At 35.5% G+C, this 26,889-nt stretch overlaps 2 protein-coding genes across 2 annotated transcripts; both read right to left on the minus strand.

Moving 5' to 3' along the window:
- Positions 1-5,900: 5,900 nt before the first annotated feature.
- Positions 5,901-7,516, minus strand: LOC148845854 (large ribosomal subunit protein eL33w-like). Its single transcript, XM_088953917.1, has 5 exons — positions 7,271-7,516; positions 7,106-7,141; positions 6,774-7,002; positions 6,641-6,683; positions 5,901-6,238 (listed from the first exon to the last, which is right to left on the minus strand). Exons 1-4 carry the CDS (start codon positions 7,300-7,302, stop codon positions 6,642-6,644), a joined length of 339 nt encoding a protein of 112 aa, XP_088810043.1. The 5' UTR covers positions 7,303-7,516; the 3' UTR covers positions 5,901-6,238; position 6,641.
- Positions 7,517-21,537: 14,021 nt separating this feature from the next.
- Positions 21,538-22,911, minus strand: LOC148845855 (large ribosomal subunit protein eL33w). The gene is made up of 5 exons (XM_088953919.1): positions 22,834-22,911; positions 22,675-22,710; positions 22,343-22,571; positions 22,210-22,252; positions 21,538-21,729 (listed from the first exon to the last, which is right to left on the minus strand). The coding sequence occupies exons 1-4, from the start codon at positions 22,863-22,865 to the stop codon at positions 22,211-22,213; spliced, it is 339 nt and encodes a 112-aa protein (XP_088810045.1). The 5' UTR covers positions 22,866-22,911; the 3' UTR covers positions 21,538-21,729; position 22,210.
- Between the last annotated feature and the right edge of the window lie 3,978 nt (positions 22,912-26,889).

Consider the following 26,889-nt stretch of genomic DNA (forward strand, 5'->3'; position numbering starts at 1 on the left):
CCATATCCGGTCCATGCAGAGGACAAACTACAGAAAACTATGACCACATTCTACAAAAAAAAAAAAAAAAGTTAATCTCTTTTAATCCATTAGATTGCTAATTTATTTAACTTGTTAGATATTTTCAATTGGGAGGTTCTGTGAACAAGACAAAACTAAGGTATAAACATTGTCTAAGAAACAACCATGGTTCCAAATATACCCAATAACTTATGAATGTTCTATTGCTGATTGTCCATAGAACTTTGAAAGTTTAAATAGATTTAGCCTTCTTTATGTGTGGCCTAAGTTTTTAGTTTGAAAGTTTGAATAGATAGCCATCGAATTGAAAGGCTTCTAATTTGGGAAAATCTATGATGTGGAAATATGGTATGGGAAGAGTTTTAGCCAATCAAAACCCACCCATGAATTTTGATAAATAACACCTGATTGGCTACCACGTTTATGATTCCAATTGACTGGTCAGAAAATTTTCAGATATCATATATTTTCCATATCATAGTCGAACCCTTTTAGTTTTTACTGTGATTGATGATGTCTTAGGTTGTGTTTGGTTTTTAGTTTTTAATATCAGTTATGTAAGATCTCTCTCTATTTATCTATCTATCTCTAAGCCATCTATTATTAGATCCAAAAATATAAATATTATATCTAGTTTTTATAAACAAGATGTATTTGTTTTTTCAAGAAATTGTTAACATGGAAGGTATTGAAGATGTATACTTTGGATTTTGATGAAGATTTTGGACATCATAGAGCGAAATGATTTTTTGTTGGTTTTTGGCCTTATCCATTATGGATCTATGATTTGTAAGTGACAATTGTATATATAAACATTTTATGATAAATTTGTTTTATATGAAAATGGTTTATTTGGTTAAATTTTATAATTATTTGATTTTTTAATTAAATATATAATATGCATTTGATTTAAAGGGCATGATGAAATTAATATTTATTGATATAGGTCCAATTACCATTATATTATAAGCCACATCTTTTTTGTTGCTTCATTTTTATTATTTTTTAGCATGCATGTGAATACGTTTAGACATTTAATGGCACTTGTAAATGCCACTAAAACCTAAATGAATATTAGTGGCAATTATAAATGCCACTATACAGATAAATATTTAAAAATGTCGCTTTTATGGTACCCTTATAGTGGCACTTATAATTGCCACTATAGCGGTTGCTATTTAGTGGCACTACGAATTGCCACTAAATGTGCCAATAAATTCCATTATTAAATTTAAAAATGGCATTTGAAACTACCACTAAAGGAAGAATAAAGCACCACTAAAAATGCTTTTTATTAGTGTTTATATAAGTGCCACTAAAATTTGGATAAACGCCACTGAAAGTAAGTTTTATTGGCATTTATGTAAGTGCCACTAAAAATGGGATAAATGCCACTAAAACTTTTACCGACTCAGATGTCGGTGGTGTAATTTGTAAATGCCGCAATAGCCTTTAGTGGCGTTTTTACCTATCTTTAGCGACACTTTCAAATGCCGCTAAAAATCACTTTTCTTGTAGTGAGGTTTTCCTGTGAATTCGTTAATAGTAGGTTATATAAGAAATTAGTTAGATTTCATTTAATTAATAGTAAATTAGTTGATTTTGATAATAATAATAATAATAATAATTAATAGTGAATACTTAATTTTGTTAAATCTATTAACATTAATTAATGTTTATAGTTTTAAAAAATAGCAACAATAAAATAAAATAAAAACTAATAATAAGTTGAATTAAAAATACTTTAAAATAATAAAAAATAAAAATAATGAGAATTAATACAAATTTATCTAATAATAAATAACCCAAAAATAATATTTGGGTTGAAAATGGTAACTCGGCCCAACTAAGAATGTTACAAAACTTCATCTCAATTTCCTTTAACAAGCCCGTGTCCCACTAATATCAAAATGAAAACAAATGATCAAATTACTTAAGTGATGTAGTGATACAATGGCCTCTGTAATCATTAGTGCTAGGGTTTAATCTTTCACATCCTCAAAAGTATTTTGGGTATATTGAAAGACAAATTTGGTCCAAGGCACCAAGACCATTTCACCAAGGCCAAGCAAAGGCCGATTCATCAGGTCAGTTCGGGTAGGATAAACCCACAAACCCAAAAACCGACCAAGGTGGTTGGTCCTAAGAATTGGGTAGGGTCTGTTCAAGGCCAGTCCGAGATCAGTTCCATTTGGTTCCACGTAGAACCTACCCATTTGCTCACTCCTATGTCCTAACAAGTGGTATCCATGTCAAATGAATGCTTGTAGTGTTGGAGCCGATGATTGGTTGTTACCGTTTGCAGAGCCACCTATAAAGACCAATTAGGAAGAAACTCTAACATAAAAAGGGAAATGTTTCTACCTCAATGGTTACAATTAAAAGAATTGTTGTAACTTCAAGAGAACGTTCCCGATTAGCTCTCTGTACTTTGGGCCTAGTACCACTTTGGTCCCCGAACTTTAAAATATAACTTGGGGAAAATTCTCAATAGGTATCCTGTACTTTAGGTCGAGTGTCAGTTTAATACCCGAACTTTAAAATGCGACAAGTTAGTACCTGAACTTTCATTTTGTGACAATCTAGTACATGGCGTTAACTCGTCGTTAAGTGTCATGGGAAAAGACACATGCCCCTAAAATTTCATCTAATTTTTTATTGTTCACTACCACTGTTCTTCGTTTCCTTTGTTGAACACCCCATTGTTCCCCACCATAGGAGAACCAATGTTCATAGAGTCAGAACTAAACAAAAGTTCACCGCCATTGTTCCCCGCCACAGGAGAAAACCAGAGAAAGAAAACCAGTGTTCATAGAGTCAGAACTAAACAAGAGTTCACTGCCAATATTCTAGTCTATGAGCATTGTTCACTGCCACTGTTCTAGTCCGAACCATGGTTTCTGCATCATACTGTTCACCGCCACTGTGCATCTGTTGCCACCGGATTTGGGGATGGAATTCTTGCGGTTTTAAATCCAAACTTACTTCAAAATTGGCAGTGGAATCAGAATCCTTGCGGTTTCAACAGAGTTACATGTAAGGACTCCAGAGTTTCAGCTCTCGATCTTAGTTATATCCCAATAGCCTCCAATTTTATATCAGCAAGATCGCTCCTTCGTAGACCTTGGCTTTCCACTCTCCAACGGTTTCCATTTTCTCTTGCCTTCTCCAATTCATTCTCCCTACCAGATCAGCCTTGGTAACATCCATGCCAGGGCGGTAAACACTTGTCTGCAAACAGCATTTTTTAAGGTGTAGAATATCTTCCGCTTGTCACGATTGAGTACTAGTAAAGAGCCAAAGGGGACACCGAAATCTCGAACGCCCTCTCCAAGGAACAAAAAGCTTTGATCAGCCCATTGTATCTTCAAACCATTGAATTCGGCAAGATAAGTGTCAACACGGAGATTGCCATCACGCTTCCAAATCTTATAAGTGTCCGAAGGAGCGATCTTGCTGACGAAGGGTTCCATCTAGAACCGCAATGAGGCGATCTCCATGTAATAGTCGCATTCTTCAACGAACCGCAATGAGGCGAGAGTCTAAAGTGCCATTTAGACCAAGCGAAACGGCAGTGGAGGCAGAGCAGAGTGAGCGATCTTGAAGCTGTAGCGACACACCGCTTCCTGTAAAGGGTTCCATCTAGAGGCATTCTGAAGGGAGACATCAACGCCAACAATAGCAAGAGTACAAGCGACAAAAGAGTCATTGAGACAGACAAGGCAAAGAGGGGCTTCACGATGAGGAACATCACGGCGATCAAGGATGGAAGAGATCTGGTCGACTACTCTTTTCTGGTCGAGCGAGTCCGACTCAATGTGAATTTGGGAGGGATTGACCAATGATGGTGGGGAAGATGGGAGCCGGGAGAGGGTGGTATGGTCTTTAAGTGCAACGGCACATCATTTTCCCAAGGAAGAAGATGATGAGCAATGTATTTTCTAAGGGTAATTTTGATATTTTCAAAATTATTAAATCTCACATGAAAGTTCAAGTACTAAATTGTCACATTTTAAAATTTGGATACTAAACTTGATACCAAACTTTCAAAACGTGTCAAACCAGCCATCAAGTGCCATTTGAAAAGACACAAATGCCCTTCAAATATAATCTAATTCTCTTTACCAATCATCCAAATGTTGACAAAAAATGAACAATCCTAAATCCTTACCTCTTCTATTCAAGAAAGTTGAGGTGAATGGGATTCCCATTGAGACATAACCCCAACTTTCTCGAGAAGAGGCAAAGATTTGGGAAGGAGTGTATTTATACATTTATTTGAAAGAGGACTAAGGTTTTTATAAAGAACAATATGGAGGGGAGGATTAAATAATTTACCCTTATATAATAAAATATGGCATTAGCTCTATGCCTCCTATTTTCATGATTATACTTCCCAGCTGTAAATAAAATTGTAAAAGCAGCAAGTAGAAGAGGCACGGTTCTACACTCGAAACCAATTTGGGTGCATGATAACCATATCAATTAATTGAATTAGTCATTGAATAATTAATATATGAAGGTATTATAACCAGTGAAGGAACACTAAAAGTGAGTTTCAATCACAATTGATTTACACCAAGAGTCAGCAATAGACTATCTGCTAAAGCTCTTCCAGTATCATTTCTCTGGCAGAATACATTTTATCTAAAGCTAAAGGCGGGCCAAATACAAAGTCTGGGAACGATAAAATGCTTCAAAGGTAATGTTTCAAGATGTTACCAAAAAAAAAGTAATGTTTCAAGATGAGATAGATTAACTGATTAAGAATATGCATAGCAATTTTAGTAAAAAATAACATTAGAATTAGAGATTTTTTTTATCAGTCACTGAAGAAGAGATATTCACCATAGAATTAGAGAAAAGATAGTTGAAGTGGAGCAATTGTTTGACGGTGTAAGAGGAAATTTTTATAAGACAGCAATACGAAAAATGTAACATAGAAGAGAGTGGATTGATGGGCAATTAATAAATAATATGTTCAAAAAATAGCTGTACCTAAGAAGAGAATACTGGATAATATGCATAGATGACAAGTTGAGTGGAAGGATCAGGAATGGTAAAAAAGAAACGATTACAAGAGAGAGGGGACTTGGCAGTAGCTTCAATGATGACAAGATGAGGGAAAGTAGACCCAGACAATATGCATAGATGACCAATGTTGCAGTGATGAAGAATAACTTTAAAAAGTACAAGTAACAAGGCCCTAAAAGAGAGACAAACCGAAGAAAACAAGGTTCAACGGGGAGGAAATTATCCGACTTACAATTTGACATAAAGCGCTTGATTGAGCAAAATGGCAGGATAAAATTCATGAAACTTACCCCAAATAGTTAGGGATTATGGCTGAGTTGAGTAGGGTATTTGGTGAAAAGAATATATATTTACTTCGAAAGCCTCCTGCCGTCCATCCCTATACTTTAATACATAAACACTAGAACTATCCATAGTCAATTGTCAGCAGATGTGAGATTTCAGCAATAATCCACTTTCAACAGTTTTGGGTGACAATTGCAAGAAAGTTCCTGCATCAGAAGGATGCCATGCTTGATGCTTCTTTAACCATGCTGTGTTGCAACGCAATTAGTTTACACTATGCCCCATGAATGGCATAAAAGTTTTACCGCCCAAGGTGAATTATCAGGAATTTTTAGGATATTTAGTATTTACATATATTGAGAGAACACAGGAACATAACACAAGAACACACAAATATCTGGCCACATGGGCACTAGGCATTAACTTTGAAGAAAAAAGAACGTTTCCTTGGTACGTTCTAATAGAATTGGAATCACATGGACAAGGGGAGGTTGTAAATAGTAATCCAAGAGGTACAACATATAAAATTATAAGAAACAAAGAGCTCATTAACACAAATATAAATAAAAGAAAATTACTTCAAGGCAACAAGTCCACATTAAATTGAAGTAAGGTTACTCACTCTGTATAATTCAATGTAATAAAGAAAATCAGGAATACAACTAACCAAGAAAAAAATATCTAAGCTCCCACAGAGGCTTATAACTAGAAACTTGCATACATTCTCAATGCACCATTCTCCCTTTCAAAAAAGAAAGGGTATCAAATAATAACTAGCCATTCTAGCTGTGAAATATTGGAATAAACAGGGAAAAGAAAAACTCTTATCAGCATGGGAAGCTATTTGAACCCAATCCTTCTATTTTCCTAATACTCCTCAACCTGGTATCTGCTCAACCTGACATAAAACAACAAAAACAAGAAAACAAGAATGAGAAATTGTCGAAACCAAAAGGAATTAACTATCTCAGGACTCTGAAAAAGGGGGAAAAAGACAACCAAACGGAATTTTAAACAAACATCATGAAAGCAATCAAATGAATTACTTGAATACCCCAAAACGGAAGATAACTTCCACGACTGCTGCTAAACGACTTTAAGATTGCTAATAGCAAGAGCCTATTGTATGAAGAATACATGTTGAAACAAGCGCTAAAGGACCAGACACTTCCAGTGGTAACTAAACCACTCCATTTTCTTAGGGGCAATAAACCAAACGCCAGGCAAGCAAGGCAAATACATTACGAAAGACGATAAATCAACAAGAATATGAAAGGGCACGAAGAAATGTAAGTAATACCTCATATATTACTCGGATACATGAAGACCCTAACCCTCGCTCCCTGTACAAAGCAGCAAATAAACAAGATTGAGGTGATTCCCGATAACCCATGAAACAAAACTTACGATATATGCCTTCCAGCATAATGTACCATGGATCTGGGGGGCAAGTTGGACTTGAACTTGGCACGAACCACACCGCTGTTCCCATGAGGCCTGGCCACCTTTCCCCAGATGCACCTGTAGTGGGATCCGTTCTTCTTCACCTTCGCTTTGTAGATGTAGGCCATTCGCTTGCCGCAGTACCATGCGACCTCCTCCTTGGTGTTCACGCCTTCGATCTGTATCAATGACGTGTTCGGGTACTGGTTGGACTTCGACCTGACCCATCACAGAAGTACTCAGAAACAAGTCGAGAAAAAACTTTCACGAAGGAAATCAATCATTGAAACCAATGGAAAATTGACTTTGCCATTTCTCTTACCTCTTGTAGCCGAGAATCGTCCCTCTGACGTATAATCTGCAACGACACAAGGACAACAAAACAGAAAATCAATCGGGATCAGAAGATTGAAGAAAACATAAATATAAAAGTAAATAAGGGACAGAGAAAGGACTATTAGAACGAACGACGAGAAGGATTTCAGACCTGACTCGCTCTCCCTGGCGACTCTTCACCATTTTCGTTACAGCTCTCTCTCTTTCTCTCTCTCTCTCTCTCTCTCCCTCGCGGCACTCGGAGACTGCTATTGGAAGACAAAAACCCTAATATAACCCATTATCAAAGCCCATAACTTGCTGTAAAGAATGGTGAGATCGCCTTGATTGAAACAAGGCCCTGTTTGGCATCAATTCAGCCCGGCCCGAAAATTCCAGGCCTGGGCCTAGGTGTCGTGTTCAGGCCCACATGAGGCCCTGGAAATTTCAGAGCCGGGCCTGGGCCCAATACTTCAGGCTCGGCATGGCCAGGCCAAGCTCACACATATTCTCCTATATATAATGTTATTTATACATAAACAATATACATGTATGTATGGTTATATTTTATATAAATATATGACACTTGCAAAATATATTATATATAACATTTTGCATTATGTAATGTATAAAATATGTTATGTATGACAAAATATAAAATATCACACATTTAATATTTTATACATAAAAGTTGAAGGCCCAGCTCAACCTATCATCACCCCTATTTGGAAGGATTTCTTACATGGTTGATGAATTGATTCTGGGGGTGCAACTTAAAAGGGTTCAACTTTAGCCCAAACCAATCTAACATGCAATTTATGCTTGGATTTTCAGTCCTTGTCCAAGTTTTGGCGTAATTTGGCTTAGTTTGGAAGGAGTACAAATGCAAATATGTTCAGTGCAAATACATAAAAAAATATAAGGTTTTGCACTCTACATATTTGTATTTATACTCCTTCCAAATTTAGCCAAAAGTTTTGGATTTTTTTATTTTTTCAAACTGTGCTCAAGAGCAAAGTTTGTAAACCGGTTCACGTTTGTGAGTGTTTGTTTGATATGTAAAAAAGTAATGGTTATCAGATAAAAAAATGTATTTTCTGACACTTTTGTGCTCTGAGAAGAGGGCATTACTGTACCTGTTTTTTGGATACAATTTTGTATTCTTTTGATAATTAACTTTTTGACCAAATTTAAGGCATTGGACCATAGAGATAGTTGGAGCATTTAATTATGGACCCACACTTTACACCAATTTCAAACAAACAAGATGAGTGCAAAAACAGTTTAAAATGTGAACCATGTTTGCATTCATGAACCGAAAACAGGTAAATACATAATGTACATATTTGTGTTTGCATTACAACCAAATGCAACCTAAATACAAATCTCTCTTCACTTTTAAAGTTCTATCCACTTAAAACATGAAAAGAGAGACCGTGCTCATTGTATATCACTATCCAACCTCATTAGTGGCTTCAACAAGTGGTAGAAAAAAGAGGAATGCACCCTTTAAGGCCCAAAGAGGAGAAATTCTTGAAGGGATGATGGTTAATTTTTCCTTCCTAAATAATGAAGGAATTGATATTAAATCTCCCTTATGCTGCCTAGGGTGGGAGAACTTGGTTCACTTTCATGAATTGATCTACCCAACACTAGTATGTCACTTATATGCCAACCTTACCCTAAAATGTTTTGAGCTTGAGACAATTGTCCAAGGGGTAACAATACAACTTATACTAGAAGAATTGGAAAAACTCTAGAGATAAGTGATGAGGGACCTATGTCTTATGAGAAAGGAAGGTGGTTGACAATATAGATATTGGGTATGTAGATGCACTGAAAACCCCAATCTTGATCACACATATAGGCCGCCCAAGTGAAGGACTTACAAGTACCCATGAGAGTTATGCATTTAATGATGGCTAAGGTGTTTTTCCAAAGAAGGGCTCATTTGGTAGCATCTCTTAGTTGAAACTTCTACTCTTGTACTTGGGAGTGTAAACGGATTGAATTCGAATCGGATCAAGCAATATCTGAATTTGAATCCGATTAGAATTTTTTATTTTTGACGGATTTTGAAAATCAAAATTCAAATTCGATCTAATTAAATATTTGAATATCGATTCAATTTGAATTTGATTAATTAAGTATTTTAGGTAATTAATAAATATATAAAATAAATATTTTATTTATATAAGTATATAAATATATAAATTGTTCATATAATTTAATTATTATATATAAATTATATTAGGCATTTAAATATTTATATATTATATAGAAGAATTAAATAATCTGTCAAATTCGGATATTTATCAAATAGAATCAAGTCATATCTGAATTCGACCAATTAGATATTTGAATTATCCAAATCCAATTCGATTATGTCACATCTTGAATTCGAAATCGGTTTTTTGTTGACACCCCTACTTGTACTGCATCAAGAAACATATAACGAGGCATCAATCAACACCTTAAGCCATTTGTCGTATGGGATGGCACTCACAAAGGTCATCAATTAGGTGGGAGTCAATCTATGCAATGAGCCAAGGGTCACCCCTGAAGGTGAGTTTATAAACATTTGTACCTTAAGAAGGATGAATTTGGTCAAGAACGCTTTGGAGTATGGGATGACATTATTTCATTGATTGCTTAGCTATCAAGAATCTAAATGACAAGGAGGAATAGACTCCTCGTTATGAGGATAATGATCAATTTGGTAGGGATAACATGACTCATTTTGATCCTATAGATATCCCATTTTCATCCCAAAGTCTAACATCCTTCACTAAGAATGACTTTTCTCAAAGCCTCAACACCTTCACCCATAGTATAGGGCTACATATTTGTTTTGATACTTTGGAAGCTTGTATGGATGCAATGTATGAAAATGAGCACAAACTACCCATTTTGTCAAGATGATCAACACTAAAATGGAATGTATCAACTGCATGAAGCAACAATTGGAGATGGATAAACAAGAATTTCTTGCCTTTTAAGAAAAAATGCAAAGGGAAACTAGGGACTTACTTGAAATCTTAATGGATATCAGAGATCAAATTCTTAGAAGCCAACCTAATCAGCTACAGCATGAAAATTTTATTCATGGTGTCTTAATCTATTTTCCCCTCTTTGTCTCTCTTATATTCTTGGACTATTAAACTCTCCTCTTTAATCATTCCCTTTATTTCCATGGCACCATAATCTACAACTCATACACTTTTGTTTTTATTCGGTGTTTTGATAATGTTGGTACACTTATATATTATGTTGCATATCTGCTAGCATTGGTCTATATACTCTTGATTGCTTAATCTTCCACATGCTTTCTTTCCTTTTTGTTAATGCTAAAATGGGGAGAAATATATGATTGATGTGAAAAATGTGAAAAAATGCATAAATTGATTATTTGCTTGCTATAAATGTTTGTTGAATATGTTTGTTAAATGATGTGTTGGAAGTGCTCAAGCACACTAGTAGAAAATGCTCAATTGATTAAATGAGCAACTTTCGCATGTTCCAACTTAAATAGAGGAAGAATACCCCCAAATCAAAGGAAGATGCATCACCTCATGAAACAGAGGGAAAGCAAAAAAGAATTAAAAAATTGGTGATGCATCAATTGCTTGAAATAGGGGGGAGATGAAAATTGATCTTTATACATGCGTTTTATTTATGAATTGTTATTTATTCTTTATCATATTTATCTGTTTATATGTGTCATGTAAAATAATTACAAGGGGGCTTTAAACTTAAACTCTCTATATGTGCTTTCAAATGTTATCATTTTCAATTAATGGTCTGTCATCATTAAAATGGGGGAGATTGTTGACTCTATGTATTTTGATGATAACAAACGTGTTAAAGTTACTAATAATGTGGAAAAATAAGTGTGTAATTGTAGCAAAAGAATCATCGATTGAACTCAAGAGTCTTAATGAAGCAAATAATAGTCTATTAATGGACTAAACATTCTCCAAAGCTCAATGAGCAAGAAGTTCTACCATGACAACATAAGGAAGAAGAAAAAAGCATCAAGCTCTAATAGTTTCTATGTGTTTTATTTATTTAGGACTAAACATCTCTAAAGCTAAATGAGCAAGAAGAAGTGCTACCATGACAACATAAGGAGGAGGAGAAAAGAAGAAGAAGAAGAAGAAGAAGAAGAAGAAAGCATCAAGCTCTAGTGGTTCCTATGTGTTTTATTTATTTAAGACTTAATATAATCATATGCAAGATGGACAGCATTGGCCTAATTATGGCTTACCTCAACATTATTAAGACCTTAGGCTATGTTTCGAAACATGCAAATAAGTGTGAATGTAAATATGTAGTGTAAAATGGTTCATATAAATTGCAATGTTGGGTTAGTTTTGCACTGACAAATTTCCTTCTTACCAATAATACTTTTAGTTGTAATGGACGCAAACATGAATTTCAATAAAGCATATGCTTTTTCTTATCAAAAGCCCACTTGAATGCAAATGTTAATAGCTTTTACATCTTGTTATCAAATGTAAATATGTATTAAAAGCATATGCTTTTACATCTTGCTATCAATGTAAATATGCATTGGTTTGTCATTTGTCAATACATAAATGTAATGTTGCCAAACACAGGCAAAAGTGAACAATAGTGCAAATTTACCCTGAACTAGGATTTACACTCCATTTGCATTATTTCCAAATGCAGCATTAGGGACCAATAGTTAAATTAGTTTTAGGAGGATAGGAGACTTTATCTAAACTAAAATGTAATGTTTACACGTGTGGAATCTTAAGGAGTCGATTTCCTAACTTTAGGTGTCACTGGATAAAGTTTTTTAAGGTTGGACATATCCTATAATCGACTACTTGTGAAAGCCGAGATTGGTGTCACTATGTAGTCAACTACCTATAATAGTTGAGTCTAATGTCAACTAATGAAATGGGATATGTGACTATCTTAAACAATCGAGAACTTAAGTACACCAAGTAATTGACTGCCAAGATGTAGTAGTCAACTACCATAGAGAAAATATTTTCTCTTGTGAGTAATAGTCAACTATTGGAGATCTCAATTGACTACTAACTCTTGATAAGGTTGAAGCAATTGGCTACCAATTCAAGCCAGTTGACTACTTCACCAAAAAAGAAGTTTTTCACTGTTTAAAGGCTTAATGGACCTTTTCTCTTTTGGTAAGCCTACAATCTTGTTTGGAATAAGTTATAAACATTTCCTAGAAAAAATTAATCTCTTCCCAATAAATCTATAACAGCCATATGCTCTTTATGCATTTTTTTTGCTATAAATACATATGTTTATATCAATTGACTACTAACTCTTGATAAGGTTGAAGAAATTGACTATTAGTTCAAGCTAGTCAACTAATTCACCAAAAAAATAAGTTTTTTATCGTTTAAAGGCTCAATAGATCTTTCCTCTTTTGGTAAGCCTTCAATCTTGTAAGAAACAAGTTATAAATATTTCTTAGAAATGATTAATCTCTTCCCAACAGATCTATAACGGTCATATGCTCTCTATGCATGTTTTTTTTGTTATAAATACATATGTTTATATCAATTGACTACTAACTCCTGATAAGGTTGAAGAAATTGACTACTAATTCAAGTCAGTCGACTAATTCACCAAAAAATAAGTTTTTTATCATTTGAAGGCTCAATAGATCTTTCCTCTTTTGGTAAGCCTTCAATCTTGTTAGAAACAAGTTATAAACATTTCCTAGAAAGGATTAACCTCTTCCCAACAAATCTATAACGGTCATATGCTCTCTATGCATTTTTTTGCTATAAATATATATGTTTGAGATAAAAATATCAAGGAAGTGAAATTGTGCAAAAGAGCAAAATGTTTTTAGAGAGAATTAGCAATAGAGCATTCTTGAGTGGAGAGATTATGAGCTTAAAAGAAGTTTTCATACTTGCAATTGTTGTTTGCTTCATAGCTTCTTGCCAAGAGTTCCTTAATATCTTCCTAAGTAGTTGCCTATTATTGTTTAGAATTTTCTTGCATTTGAATAGTTCACATGCAATTTCTTCTTGATTAGTTGCCCATTGCTGTTTAGCATTCTATTGAGAGGCATTACATAGTTTGTGCTTACATTGTTATTATCTTGTTGTATTTGAGTGTTCATTGCTTGAACACCATTAAAGGTTTGGTTGGCACATGTAATTGTAAGGTTTGATTGGCATATATAGTCTAGATGGTTTTAGTGAAAACTCCCAGGTGGTGTGCTTGGGGATAGTATGTAGGGTTGGGTTTAGTCGAATCTCTATAAACTTTTGTGCATGCTTTTATTGTTTGCAACTATTGTTTATTTATAATATATACTTACTTCATATTGTTTTTGCTTATCACACAAGCACTTCACACAATATTGCTCTATGTTTATCTTTGTTTAACACATTGAGTTTTAAAAAGGCATTTGGAGAGGAAAAACTCGTAAAACCCAATTTACCCCCTATTGGGTTAGGCTACTTGGGTTGTCATGCAAACCTTCCATTTAATATCCTTAACAAGAAAATGTGTTATAGGAATACTAACCCTACTATTAGACGAGTTTCATACATTCTTCACCCTTTTTTCTCTATAAATAGAGTAAAAAATCGAGCCTAAGGGGGATCACTAGAAGCATTCCAAACTTCTAGAGAACTCTTATTTTCATCTTTTCACAAGAAATCCACCCAATTCTTGCATCCTAGAGTTTCAAATCTGTCCCTTAAAGCCTTTCCTCCTCCATTGACATTTTCTACTTTCATTTGGCATTAGGGGAACATAAACCCCTCACTTGTTTTCCTTGGAGGATTAACTAGAAGCAGCCCCTAAGCTCAAGGACTCATTCAAGTGTCATTCCAACCTGGTTCAGCTTCTAGAAACTATCTAATAAAGTTAAATTTGAAAGGTAAGTGTCCCATTTTTTTACTTACTTCAAGTTCATTTCAAATAATCTAGTATCTTTTTCTAATATTGCCTTGTTTTAGTTCTGAGTTGCTTGAATTTTTAAAAGCTGTGGAACTTGCATTCTCAATTTCTTCTAGACTTGGGTAAAGAAGTAGAGAGACAGTGGTCTTAGGAGAATATCGATATCTAATTCTCGATAACATTTCCTTGAACCAAATTTAGGAGTTGAGAGCATTTTCTATAAGGTCTTGGAATTTTGAGCAATATTCTCGCTAAATTTTTGTTGGAAGTTAAGCCTAGACAATTTGTTTTAGTTCTAGCAGTTAAGGGTGGAAAACTAATCGAGCTCTTCATGAGTCATTCAAGCTCGAATCGTGAAAAGCTCGATTCAGCTTAATTTAAACTGAGCTCAAGCCTAGTCAAGCTCGAACATATGAGCTTTTAAGCCGAGCCAAATTTGAGCTTAAGTCTCTAGCTCGAATCGAGCTTGAGCCTAACAATTGGCAAACCGGGCTCTAATAGTTAGATATTTGACTCAAATCCACCCCTACTAGTAGTGCCTTACCCATTTTTGTTCTAAATTGCTTGAAGCTTCAAAACTTGGAGAATTTGCACTCCTAGCTTCTGCTAGACTTGGGTAAAGAGGCAAAGAAATGAGGATCTTAGGGAAGCATCCATACTTAACTCTTGACAACTTCTACTCGAACCAAGTTTAGGAGTTGAGAAAATTTTCTATAATGTCTTAGAATTTTGAGCAACTTATTTTAGTTCTAGTAGTACCTTACTTTAATTTTGGGTTGTTTGAACTCTCAAAACCTAGGGAATTTGTATTTTCAATTTCTGCTATACTCGAACCAAGTTTAGGAGTTGAGAAAGTTTAGGAGTTTGAGAGCATTTTCCACAAAGTCTTGGAATTTTGAGCAATCTTATTGCTAACTTTTCTTGAAGAAAAGTTAAGCCTAGACAAATCTCAAATTGGACCGTTATTGCAGCTTAGAAAGAAGGGTGCCTAATACCTTCCTTCTACCAATCCATTCAAATCCAAAGTTTCTTAGTTAAGTGTCTTTCGGTGGAGAAATGGAATCACTATGTTTGAAATAAAATCAAATCTTTAGAGCTGAAATGATTACCCATTTCCTCTAAAAATGGATGGCAACTTGTTTGTTTGAGCCGGCCATGAACTTCCTAGAGCTCACAAGGATTAAAAAAATTTGGTGTAAGAATTTGTTGCTCAACTTTTATGGTTCATCTGGAAGCAAAGAAATGATTTTATTTTTTACAATAATATTTTATGTCTAGTGTTGCTTCATTGTCTCAACATGTATTTAAAAGCCTCTGTCAAAGCCAAGATCTCAAGAAGAAAGACCTATCTCCCAATAAAGTTAATCGACAAAAGGATCCGTTTGGTTTTCACCAACATGAGGATGGTTAAAAGTTAATATCAATGTTGGTTTTTTTGCAAGTGGGATAAGATTGTTTTGGTTTGGTCGTGCATAATTATGATGGTCCTTTTGTGGTTATAAGGATGAGTTTCTAGCTTTATTGTTTCTACCCAACATGTTGAAGCCCTAACAATCAAAGAGAGTCTCCTTTTTGTTATGAATCAAGGTTGGGACTTTGGTTGTTTTTGAAAGTGATTGACAATCTTTGGGTAAAACTTTATCTTCATCTGAAGTATAGTGTGATCATGTTTGTTGGTTCATGGTTGCTGACATCTTGCATTCGTCTCAAGAACACCATTTCTCTTGTGGTTTTGTTGGAAGAGATGGCAATATGGCTGCTCATATTACAGCAAAGCAAGGCCTTTATTTCTCAAGCACTTTTGCTGGAATGCCTCATGTCTTTTTTTTTTTTGTTATGTTCTTAGTTGTTTGTTTGTTGCTTGTTCTGTTTCTATGTTTTAGTGAAATTCACTGTTCTACCAAAAGAAACAAATAAATTTTGTAAGATTAATAGCTCTTCTTCATTTCTTCCTCAACCTCATTAATTTTAAACTTCAAAAATTACATATTTTGGTCTCATTGTCATCTTGTAAAATGGTTTCTAGGGCACCCCCGACCCCGAGGTTGTTGGGTTAATGATCCTCCAATAGAGCCTTTTACCCTATGCCAAATTAGTATAAATAGTGATAAATTGGGCTCGATTCGAGGCCTGGTGTTTATAGGTGGCAAAACTAAATCAGACCTTTGGTTTCTTTTTTATGATATTCTACAAGAAGTTTGTAGTTCGGATTCTCTTATTTGGTCTTTTATAAATAGGAACTCAAATAGAATAGTAGCTCGTCTCCTAGACAGTTCTAATGTTCCCCATGGTTGTTGGGTTAAAGATCCCTCAGTTTGGCTTGGGTGTTCCCTTTCAGTTGATGAAAATCGGTGTATCCCCTGTTGTCTTTCAACCGTAAGGGCCCATTAGTATTGGGGGGGGGGGGGTGAAGTTGGTCAATAGAAACCAAAACTCCATTGACCAAGATACTCATGTTCTCTTTTCAAATATATGTGGGGTTCACAAAAATTTATTTTCCTTAAGTGATGGGTAAATAACATTCTCACCTGAGGGAAAGTTGTCAAAAACTTTGATGGAATAAAATTGTCATTTTTAATCATGGTTTTTATTGCTAAAATTATCAGTCTTGTTTACCCAATAAATAAAAGAACATGGGTAAATGCACTTACTAGCGTAAATGTTCCCATGGGTAAGTGCATTTATTTGGGCGGTTGGCATTGATTCAGAAAACAGTGCCACATTGATGCCACATCAGAAAAAGCGGTGCTTCAGAAAACCTCTTATTTGGCATCGTTTTTCCAAAAAAAAAAATGTTACTCCAGACCACACCTTGAAAATTGGGAAAGTGTGGTCTAAAGAAACACAAAATTTAAATGTTTTCTCAAAAAACTACCCATTGCTACCAGCGGTGCAATGACGTGGCATCAAGATGACATCACCTTGGGAGTTGAATAAAGTAGACCAATGCTGAAATCGGTTATATAGCACTGGTACCAAACAAAACCCTATGTGGTAGCATCAATGTCAAAAAATAAAAAGAGCCATTTTCTTAGAAAACGGTGCAACAAACCCTCACACATACAGCACCGTTTTCTTAAAAAACATCTCTGAAGCAACAGCATCAATGCCAAACATCTACCCAGATAAGTAACTTCCCAAAAAACAAATGAGGCGTAGGAACAAATAAAGAATTCTCTGTTCATTTTTATTTCTTAGTTTGTCATGCAACATGGAAATTTCTCTATGCTGTAAGTGGTATCTGTGTATGGCGACTGCTAGTAGTGTTGAAGTCCATGCTAGGCCTTTACCGTTTGTAGAGCCGCCTGTGAACGCCGGTGAGGCAGAAACACTGCCATGCAAGGGAAATGTTTCCACGGAAATGGGGCCTTAATGCAATTTCAATATACCCCATTACAAAGAGATTGAACAGAAGGGGTGTGTCACACATTTATTTAAAAGGGGATATGTTTTTGTAAAGATCAAAGCATAGGGGAGGTTTAAGTAATTTGCTTTTTAGTTTTCTTAATGAATAATTTACATACAAAAAATTAATATGAAATAAAAAACATTGGGGAGATTTCGGTGATTAATACAATTACACCTATAGGCTATATACTTAATAATTGTGCATTACCCTCTTGTATTCATGATTCTACTTCCTAGCTTATGTAGATACAATTGTAAAAGCAATTAGAGGCCCTTTTCGTCAGTATATGTTTTTACTAATCACTATTGACTATTCACTTGCGAAAGAGGGTTTTCTAAAAACAAAAACTGTGCAAACATTTTAAGAACACAGCATCCAGCGGTAAATCAAAAACATCTCTTCATGAATTTAACATATACATGTATGGGATATATTCTCAATTTACATTGGATTCGACTGTTGCAAACCTATCAACATAGTTACTGATGTTACTGGGCTAGAATTATGTACAACTTAAAGTGAAATCAGTCATTTTGGAGTCTAGCGTCATGGTTAGAGTTTCTTTATGATGCCTGATATCAAAACTCTAATCCAACGATAAAATGTATCTCAGACATGGAATTCTTATCTTAAGAGAGACATCTCACAAGGCAATAGTAGCAAATTTTTTAGAGCATCAGATACAGATCCCATGTGTGTTTACTATAAACCCACAGTCAAAACCAATTCTGGTTCATGATGACCATATCAATTATTGGATACATCCTTATCACCTTTTTGCAGTGAAAATGTCCTTATGAATACTGAATTTTTGTAAAAAGGAGATAAATCCTAAAAATAAGCAATACCAAATGCAGCCTAAGTAGGTATATTCGTAATTTCATATCAGAAAGATTTGAAGGCATCCGGTGAAGGAACCACTAAAAGAAACATAAGAATATCCAATCAAAATGGATTTACACCGAGAATCAGCAATATACATTTTTTGGAATAGTTATGGATGGAGACTTGGAGAGGCTTGAGCTGAGCATCTGTTATATTTTGAAAGGGCCCAGGCCCAACGCAAATGAAAAAACTACAAATAAAATATCCTAGTCATGGATAAAGTAAACATTTTTATCGCTTGAGAATATATATCGTTGATTGAAAGTAAAAATGGGCCAAATACTAAGTTAGTATAATAGATAAATGATTCAAAATTAAAAGGTTCCAAGATAAGTTAGATTATGATTGTAGAACAATTTTAGTAAAAATAACATTAGCAATGGTGGTGCAGTTAAGATTGATGATTAGGAAATAACCCAAACCAAGGTTCCTTGATACATCCAATACACATGAACCTGCTTATTGGGTGTTTCAACTGATCACAACATTTTTTAGTATTTTTTTTTTCCAAAATTAGTCAGGGAATCGGTCTTAGGCCTGCCTACCCGTGAATCTAGTCAAACCCCAAATAGAGTATTGGTGTATTGTATTGGCCTAAAGATTGTGAAATTTTGATCCTTGCCCCAAACTAAGTATTCCCATCCCAGCACCTTGGATCAATCATCCCCAATGAAGGGATGTTCACCATAGTATTAGAGAAAGAAAGTTGGAAGTGGAGCAATTATTGTTTGACAGTTAAGAGGAAATTTTTACAAGACAGCAAGCCAAAATGTATCATAGAATAGAGTAATGGGCAATGAAACAATATGTTCAAAAAATAATAAAAAAAAAAGACAGCAGTATCTAAGAAGAGAATACTGGATGGATGATTGTAAAGGCCAGGAATGGTAATATTGAAATGATTACAATTGAGAGGGAAGTTAGGCGTAGATCCAAAGTTGACATGATGAAACGGGGGGGGGGGGAGTAGACCTAGACAATATCATATGCACAATGGCCAATGTTGCACCGATGAAGAATAACCCATTGCTACTTGCAGAGTACAAGGCAAAATAAAAGAGTTAAAGAGCAGACACAAAACAAAGAAAACAAGGTTGAAGCCTGAAGAAGGAAATTGTCTGACCTACACTTTGACAGAAAGCTCTTCATTGGGCAAAATGGCCGGATAAAATTCATGTAGCTTACCCCAAATAGTTGCAATTATGGCTGCATTAAGTAGGGTATTTTGTGACGAGTATATATCTACTTCAAATGCCGGTTGACTTCTATCCCTTGAACCATGCAAAAATATGCTATCCAGATAATTTAATCCATTCAAATTATCTTTATCTTGTTACTTTCCATTAGGAACCCTCTTTCTCATTGTAGACTTGTGGCTGATAAAAAAAAAAATCTTGATTTCATTCTAGCACAAAACCAAACAGGGATGGAATGCCAATTATCTCTAGGCAGAGGACATCCAGTCATCCAAATTCCCTTGTGGTGATGCACTGATGCTACTATTTTGGTCAATTAACTCTAGAACCAAACCCAACCAGGAATGAAATTGGCATTCATTAACTACTATTTCCGTCAATAGAAACTTTGAATAACTCTAGAAAGAGGACATCCAGTCATCCACATTCCCTCGTGGTGATGCATATGCAAAGCCTGCATGATTTCATAAACACTCCTTATGGTATCTTGGAGCATTTGACCACACAAAATTCTGTGCAATATAAATCCCCTTCCTTTCAGCCTTTCTGTTTTTGGAACCATTAAATATTCCAACATTTTGGGGATCTTGACACTATGGAAACAAACATTAAAAACCCTGAAAATGTGATCAAATTGAGTTTCTCCGGATCCAACTGTAGAGCATTTGACCACACAAAATTCCATGCAATATAATTTCCCTTTTTTTTGTTTTTTGAAACCATCGAATATTCGAATATTTTGTGAATCTTGACACCATGGAAACAAACATTAAACCCTGATAATAGGATCAAATTGAGTTTCTCCAGATCAACTTTTGCCACTAACCCAATCCATCTAAAAAAGATGATATTTTTTAGGCAAGTTTGGTCCCACCCAACCATTGAAATAATATTAACGGGATATCCTTGAAATACAAGGATATTAAGTACGATACTCAGAGGAGGTAGGATGCTTTGATGCTTCCACACCTGCATCTCATCTACTCTGTAGCACCCACAGGGAATCAGTGTCCTATATTCATTCATTCTACTAAATGATGCTTTTCTTTGGAGGGTAGAGCGGTGGCGAAGCTACTAATTTTTCTCATGTAGCAACAAGCAATTAACCTGCATCATCCTCCTGGAATCTTCTCATACCTGGATTGACTTCTACAAGTAATTCAAAATTTCTATAATTTCACAACTCTTAAGCATTGGCACCAACATATACACCCTCTAAGGAATTTTAACCACTGAATCATTGAACCGGTTATACATGTAAATGCCTTACATTCTTCAAAATAAGAACTATCAATTCAGGGGGGAAATGACATGAACAGGAGCATAAATGCAGATGCTTGAAAAGCTGATCCTATGACTCCTATATGGATAATTCTCTGGTGTGAAGACAAATCCTTAATGTAACATCATGCTTATTGACAAGAAAAAACAGTATGTATTGCAGAAAGAAACCACTTTCAACAGTTTCTGAGTAACAATTGCAAGGTGGTTCCTGCATTGGAAGGATGCCATGCTTGATGGCATCATAATTAATTCACACTATGCAATAATTAATTTACATTATGCCATAACTATGTTGCAACATATTAATTTACACTATGCCCCATAATGGCATAAAAGGTTACTTCCCAAGGTGAATTGTCAGGAATTAAGATATTTAGTATTTACATATGTAGAGAGAACACAGGAGTTTAACACAAGAACACAGAAACGACACACAAATATCTGCCACATGGGCAGTAGGCATTAACTTTGAAAGAAAAGAAAGCATTTCCTTGGTGGCTTCTAATAGAATTGGAATCCCGTTAAAGGGGGGATTCTAAATGGTAATCTTAGATGCACAATAGTATGAATTTAAAAGAAACAAAGAACTCATTAACACAAATAAAAAATAAAAGGAAAAATACTTCAAGGCAACAAACCCACAATAAATCGAAGGAAAGTTATGCCCTGTGTATAATTCAATGCAATAAAGAAAATCAGGTATGCAACTAACCAAGAAAAAAGTAAAGCTCCCACAAAGGCATATAACTAGAAATTAACATTCTCAATGCACTATTCTCCATTTCACAAAAGAAACAGTGTCAAGCAATAAATATCCATTCTAGTTGAGAAGTACTGGAATAAATGGGGAAAAGAAAAACTCTTAACAGCATGTGAAGCTATTCAAACCCAATCCTTCTATGTTCCTAATACTCCTCAACCTGGTATCTGCTCAACCTGACATAAAACAAAAAAAAAAAAAAAGAAAACAAGAATGAGAAAATGTCAAAACCAAGAAAATTAACTATGTCAGGACTCATAATCATCATCTAAGCAGTGTCCCAACTATACGGGGTCAGCTTATCTTATGACTACAACTAAGAATTCGATAGAATGCATGGACTTTCCTGCTTCAGTGAACATAAAACATGACAGAAAAAATGAAAAGGGAGAAAGGAGAACCGAAGGAGTATTTAAACAAACATCCCGACAACACTGAAACAAGCAAATAAATTACTTGAATACTTCACACTGGAAATAACTTCCAAGACTGCTGCTAAACAACCTTAAGACAGGACCAAAGATTTCCAGTGGTAACTAAACCACTCCATTTTATTAGGGGCAATAAATCAAACGGCAGGTAAGCAAGGGGAATACATTACGAAAGATAACAAACCAGCAACAATAGGAAAGGACACTTGGAAACGGAAGTAATACCTCAGATATTACTCGGATACATGAAGACCCTAACCCTCGCTCCCTGCACAAAGCAGAAAAGAAATTAGACTGAGATGATTCCCGAGAACCCATGAAACAAAACTTACAACAGATGCCTTCCAGCACAATGTACCATGGATCTGGGGGGCAAGTTGGACTTGAACTTGGCACGAACCACACCACTGTTCCCGTGAGGCCTGGTCACCTTTCCCCAGATGCACCGGTAGTGGGATCCGTTCTTCTTCACCTTCGCTTTGTAGATGTAGGCCATTCGCTTGCCGCAGTACCATGCGACCTCCTCTTTGGTGTTCACGCCTTCGATCTGTATCAACGACGTGTTCGGGTACTGGTTCGACTTCGACCTGACCCATCACAGAAGTACTCAGAAACAAGTCGATAGAAAATCATCATGAAGGAAATCAATCCTTGAAACCAATGGAAATTTGACCTCACTGTGTCTCTTACCTCTTGTAGCCGAGAATCGTCCCTCTGACGTATAATCTGCAACGACACAAAGACAACAAAACAGAAACCAATCGAGATCAAAAGACTAAAGATAAATAGAAACGTAATTAACGGCAAGAGAAAGGATTACTAGAACGAACGAAGAGGAGGATTTCAGACCTGACTCGCTCTCCCTGGCGACCCTTCACCATTTTCGTTAGAGCGCTCTCTTCCTCGCTCACTCGGCACTCGGAGGCCACTATGAGAAGACCAAAACCCTAATAAATCCCAAACGTCAAACGTGTAACAGGATGACGAAAACCCAAAACTGTAAAGAATGTACTCGGGTGCAAGTCGGGCGGAATGGGCCGGGTCTAAACTCAACCCAGGCCCATCCTACGAATTGGGTTAGGCCCAAGACTGATCCAAACCTGGGTAAAGTCCTATTTGTCACATAATTTTATATGTATGCATGTATATAAATAAATAGGTATATATTGTTAGACGAACAAAGCAAATATATAAGTTCTATCCAGCCCAACCTAAGAATTGGGTTAAGGCCCAAGACAAATCCGAATTTAGTCAAGTCCATTTGTCCAACCTAGATGAGCCTCAAATTTGATATAATTGTATATGTATATATATATATAAATAGATATGTGTAATAAGATGAACAATGCAAATATGTAAGGTCCCGTTTGGTTTATGGGAATAGGGGTTTGGAATTGGAATCAAAATGGGTTATTCCAACTTCAACAGTTTAGTTGGGCGGAATCAGAATTCCATTCCTATTCCTACTGGAATAACATTCCCCAATTTAAAGGAATAGCCATTTCCTACCCTTCCCTTGGGAATGAAATCTCTTGGGAATGAAATCCCATTCCTATTTATTTCAATTCCCATTCTCATTCTTGTCTGAACCAAACATACTATGGGAATAAACAATTCTGATTGCGATTCCAATTCCAATTCCAATTGAAAACCAAACAGACCCTAAGTTCTATACATAATGAATGGAACCGACCTCTAACGAGTCTTCAACCAATCCTACCCAATTAGTTACCTAATAGGTTTGGAACTAACAAATTCAGATCTGATGCCAACAAACGTTATCAGCACTGTCCCAACAACTCATTACAGTCACATAATGGGAAGAGTTCAGATTGACGCACAACATGCACTATCTCAGCGTGCATTAGGAACATCTCCCATATTTGAGATGATGAGATGTTCCCAATGCACGAGTGGGTGGAGTGCTGTGGGGTGCCAATCTGGTCTCTAATGGGAACACCTCACTATGAATAATAAGAGAGATGTTCCCAATGTGAAGCTGCAGCGTCCTATTGGGACAGCGTTGGGAGCGTTTTATTGATAACAGTTCTCTACCTAGAATGAACCCCCGCCCTCCTTGAGGCAATACCATGCGACCTTCCAAAGTCTCCTCCCTCCTACTAATTTCTTCGTTACAATTTGGTTGCTTTTGGAAAATCATCCATTTTTCATCATTAATTTTTCCTTATTATTCTATCTTATGTGTTTTATATTTTATTGAAAAGCTTTATCAAATTACATTTTTGAGTACAATGCATGATTATGTAAGGTGGTGTTTGGTAACAAATTGATTTTTAGACATGTGATATGTTTATGTTTAGGTTTGAACGCAAACTCTAATAAGGCAAAATAGGTTTGAAATGATAAAACATGACTCAATTCTTAACATGGTTAGACACATTTCAGAGCAAAATGACCTGTATTGCCTTTTCTTTTAATCCGATTTGAGCCCTAATTTGAGTTCTTTCTTCTTGAACAGTAGAAGAGAACATCCTCTTCCTCCATTAGTATCTTGGACAACTCGGGTCTAGGTTCCATGAAGAAGAAGATCCTAATGCCCTATTTTTAGGTTAGGTATGCAATTATTAGAAACCAACTTCTTCACATCTATCAAGTCAGGACGGGGGCTGCACCATTGAGAGATTTGTTTATATAGGCCAGTCTGAGCTCCAAAAAAGACAGATTATAAATATCAGCAAGCATGGGCCACACCGCAGGAGAGTAGTTTGAGGATTTATTATTAACAACATTCACCACATTAAGAGAATCACATTCAATCAACAGGTTTGTAGTACCAAGCTCCAGAGCAAAGTGGTAATATTCTTTAGGTTCCGTTTGTTTGTGATACAAAAACCAAATTGGGGTATTTATGTACTCTGCTTCGCGTTTGTGAGTATTTATTTGATGTGTAAAAAAATAATAATTATCAGAGCAAAAATGCATTCACACTTTTGTACCTATTTTTTGGATACCATTTTGTGTTCTCTTGATAATTAACTTTTTGACTAAAGTTGAGACATTAAAGCATATGATATTTTGAGTATTTAGTGATTGGCCCACACTTTTACACTGATTTCAAACAAATAAGATGAATGCAAAAACAGTTTAAAATGTGAATTGCGCTTGCATTTATAAACCAAAAAATTGGTAAATGTATAGTGTACATATTTGCATTTGCATTGCAAACAAATGCAGCCTTAATAGCTACAATTTCAGCATATTCTGTAGATTTTGCCTTACAATTACAAGGGCCACATTTTGCTAACAAAAAGGTTTATCAAAAGGTCATAACCACTTAAACCTCGACTCAAAAAACTATCATCGGTACTAGCTTTAAAGAAAGACCTACCACCAAAAAGTTGACTACTTGACTCAAGATTCTCATCATTACTAAGGGAAAAAATCGATGTTCAAAATATCGATACAGGCCGATATACCGTATCGGTACTATTTTTATATTTTTATTTTTTTGAAACTGGTTCATAGGGGCCAATTTAAGGCCGGTCTACCCTCTGAACCACTCGCCAACTCGAAACACCCCTTGTAGGGGAGAATCGGTCGATGATGGAATTTTGATCCTTAGAAGAAATGACTGATTCTTGTTGGGAAGTTTTCCTCGCTTCCTTCATCCACATGTCCACACCTTCCAAATAGCCCACAACAGATAAGTAGAAAGAGACAAGATAATTTCATAATCTTCTTTAGTTGATGGAAGATGATCCAACCACCACCACCACCAATCTGAAAGGGACTGAAATAGATCAAAGTTTGAGAGGGTCACACCTAGATTACAGCCAAACCAAGTAGCTCTAGCATGCTCATCACCATAACACAATGCATGGGCAATGCTTTCATTAGCATCTCCACAAATGGGGCATGGACAATGCCAAAACTTGATTAACTACAATGCTATTATGGCATCATTTCCAAATCAAATGCTTGCTTTTGGGGGAACATTCAGATTCCAAATTTTCTTCCAATGAACTCTGTCCAACCTACTAGAACAACCCGAGCTCGACTAGCTTGCCACTAGCTCAGAAGCCACATAATAAGCTGATTTGATTGAAATTTTTTTGCACTCTACATATTTGTATTTGTATTCCTTTCAAAATGAGCCTTTGGAATTCAAGTTCCAAATCCCCTTATTGGTGTTTAAAGCCTAATCCTCCATTAAATTTGCTTTTGCTAACCTTTTTCCAGTTGACCCAATTTATTTTCGTTTGATCCCTTTTTTCTTCTCACTATAGACTTTTGGGATTTTGCAAGATTATTACAAATGGTATTTAGGATTAAGAAGCATGACATTACATACACAGGAATTGCAGATATAACCATCTTTATCATTACACCCTTCCATCTGAAGAGAGGAATGTGGTTTTCCATCCACTTCCTTTACTTTTTGATTTTCCCATTTTAAAAGGCAAGCCAAGGTAGGATGGGGTTTATTTACTTTTCTAATGCCTTAAACTCTAGAGATGATTATTTTTGGAGCCTTGGATGCATCTTAGGATTGAAAAAATTTTAGACTTTGAGAGATTAGCCTTTTGACCCAAGGCTTCTTCATATTGCTTCAGGACTTAATGATCACACCTCCTTTAGATATGTTATGATGTACAAGTCATTTGCAAAAAAAATAAATGAGTGATGGCAGAGCAATTTTGGAACTGTGCGAATTTTGAAGGGATAGAGATAACACTTCAAAACACATTAAGAATAAACTAGCAAGGGGCCCCTTCTTTGTGGGTTTTCCAAAGCGGTTCTGAATAATTAATGTAACTTAAATATGTAATTAGATTAATAAACTTAATAGTTTATTTAACATGCCATGTTTAATGAATTGAATTAAATAAATTAAGATAACTAATCAAATTTTACTAAATTAATTTCCTTAACTTATCTAATTGA

The sequence above is a fragment of the Nelumbo lutea genome, chromosome 7 (genome assembly GCF_056320005.1).
Source record: "Nelumbo lutea isolate HS-2025 chromosome 7, American lotus-T2T, whole genome shotgun sequence".
NCBI classification, from domain to species: Eukaryota; Viridiplantae; Streptophyta; class Magnoliopsida; order Proteales; family Nelumbonaceae; genus Nelumbo; species Nelumbo lutea.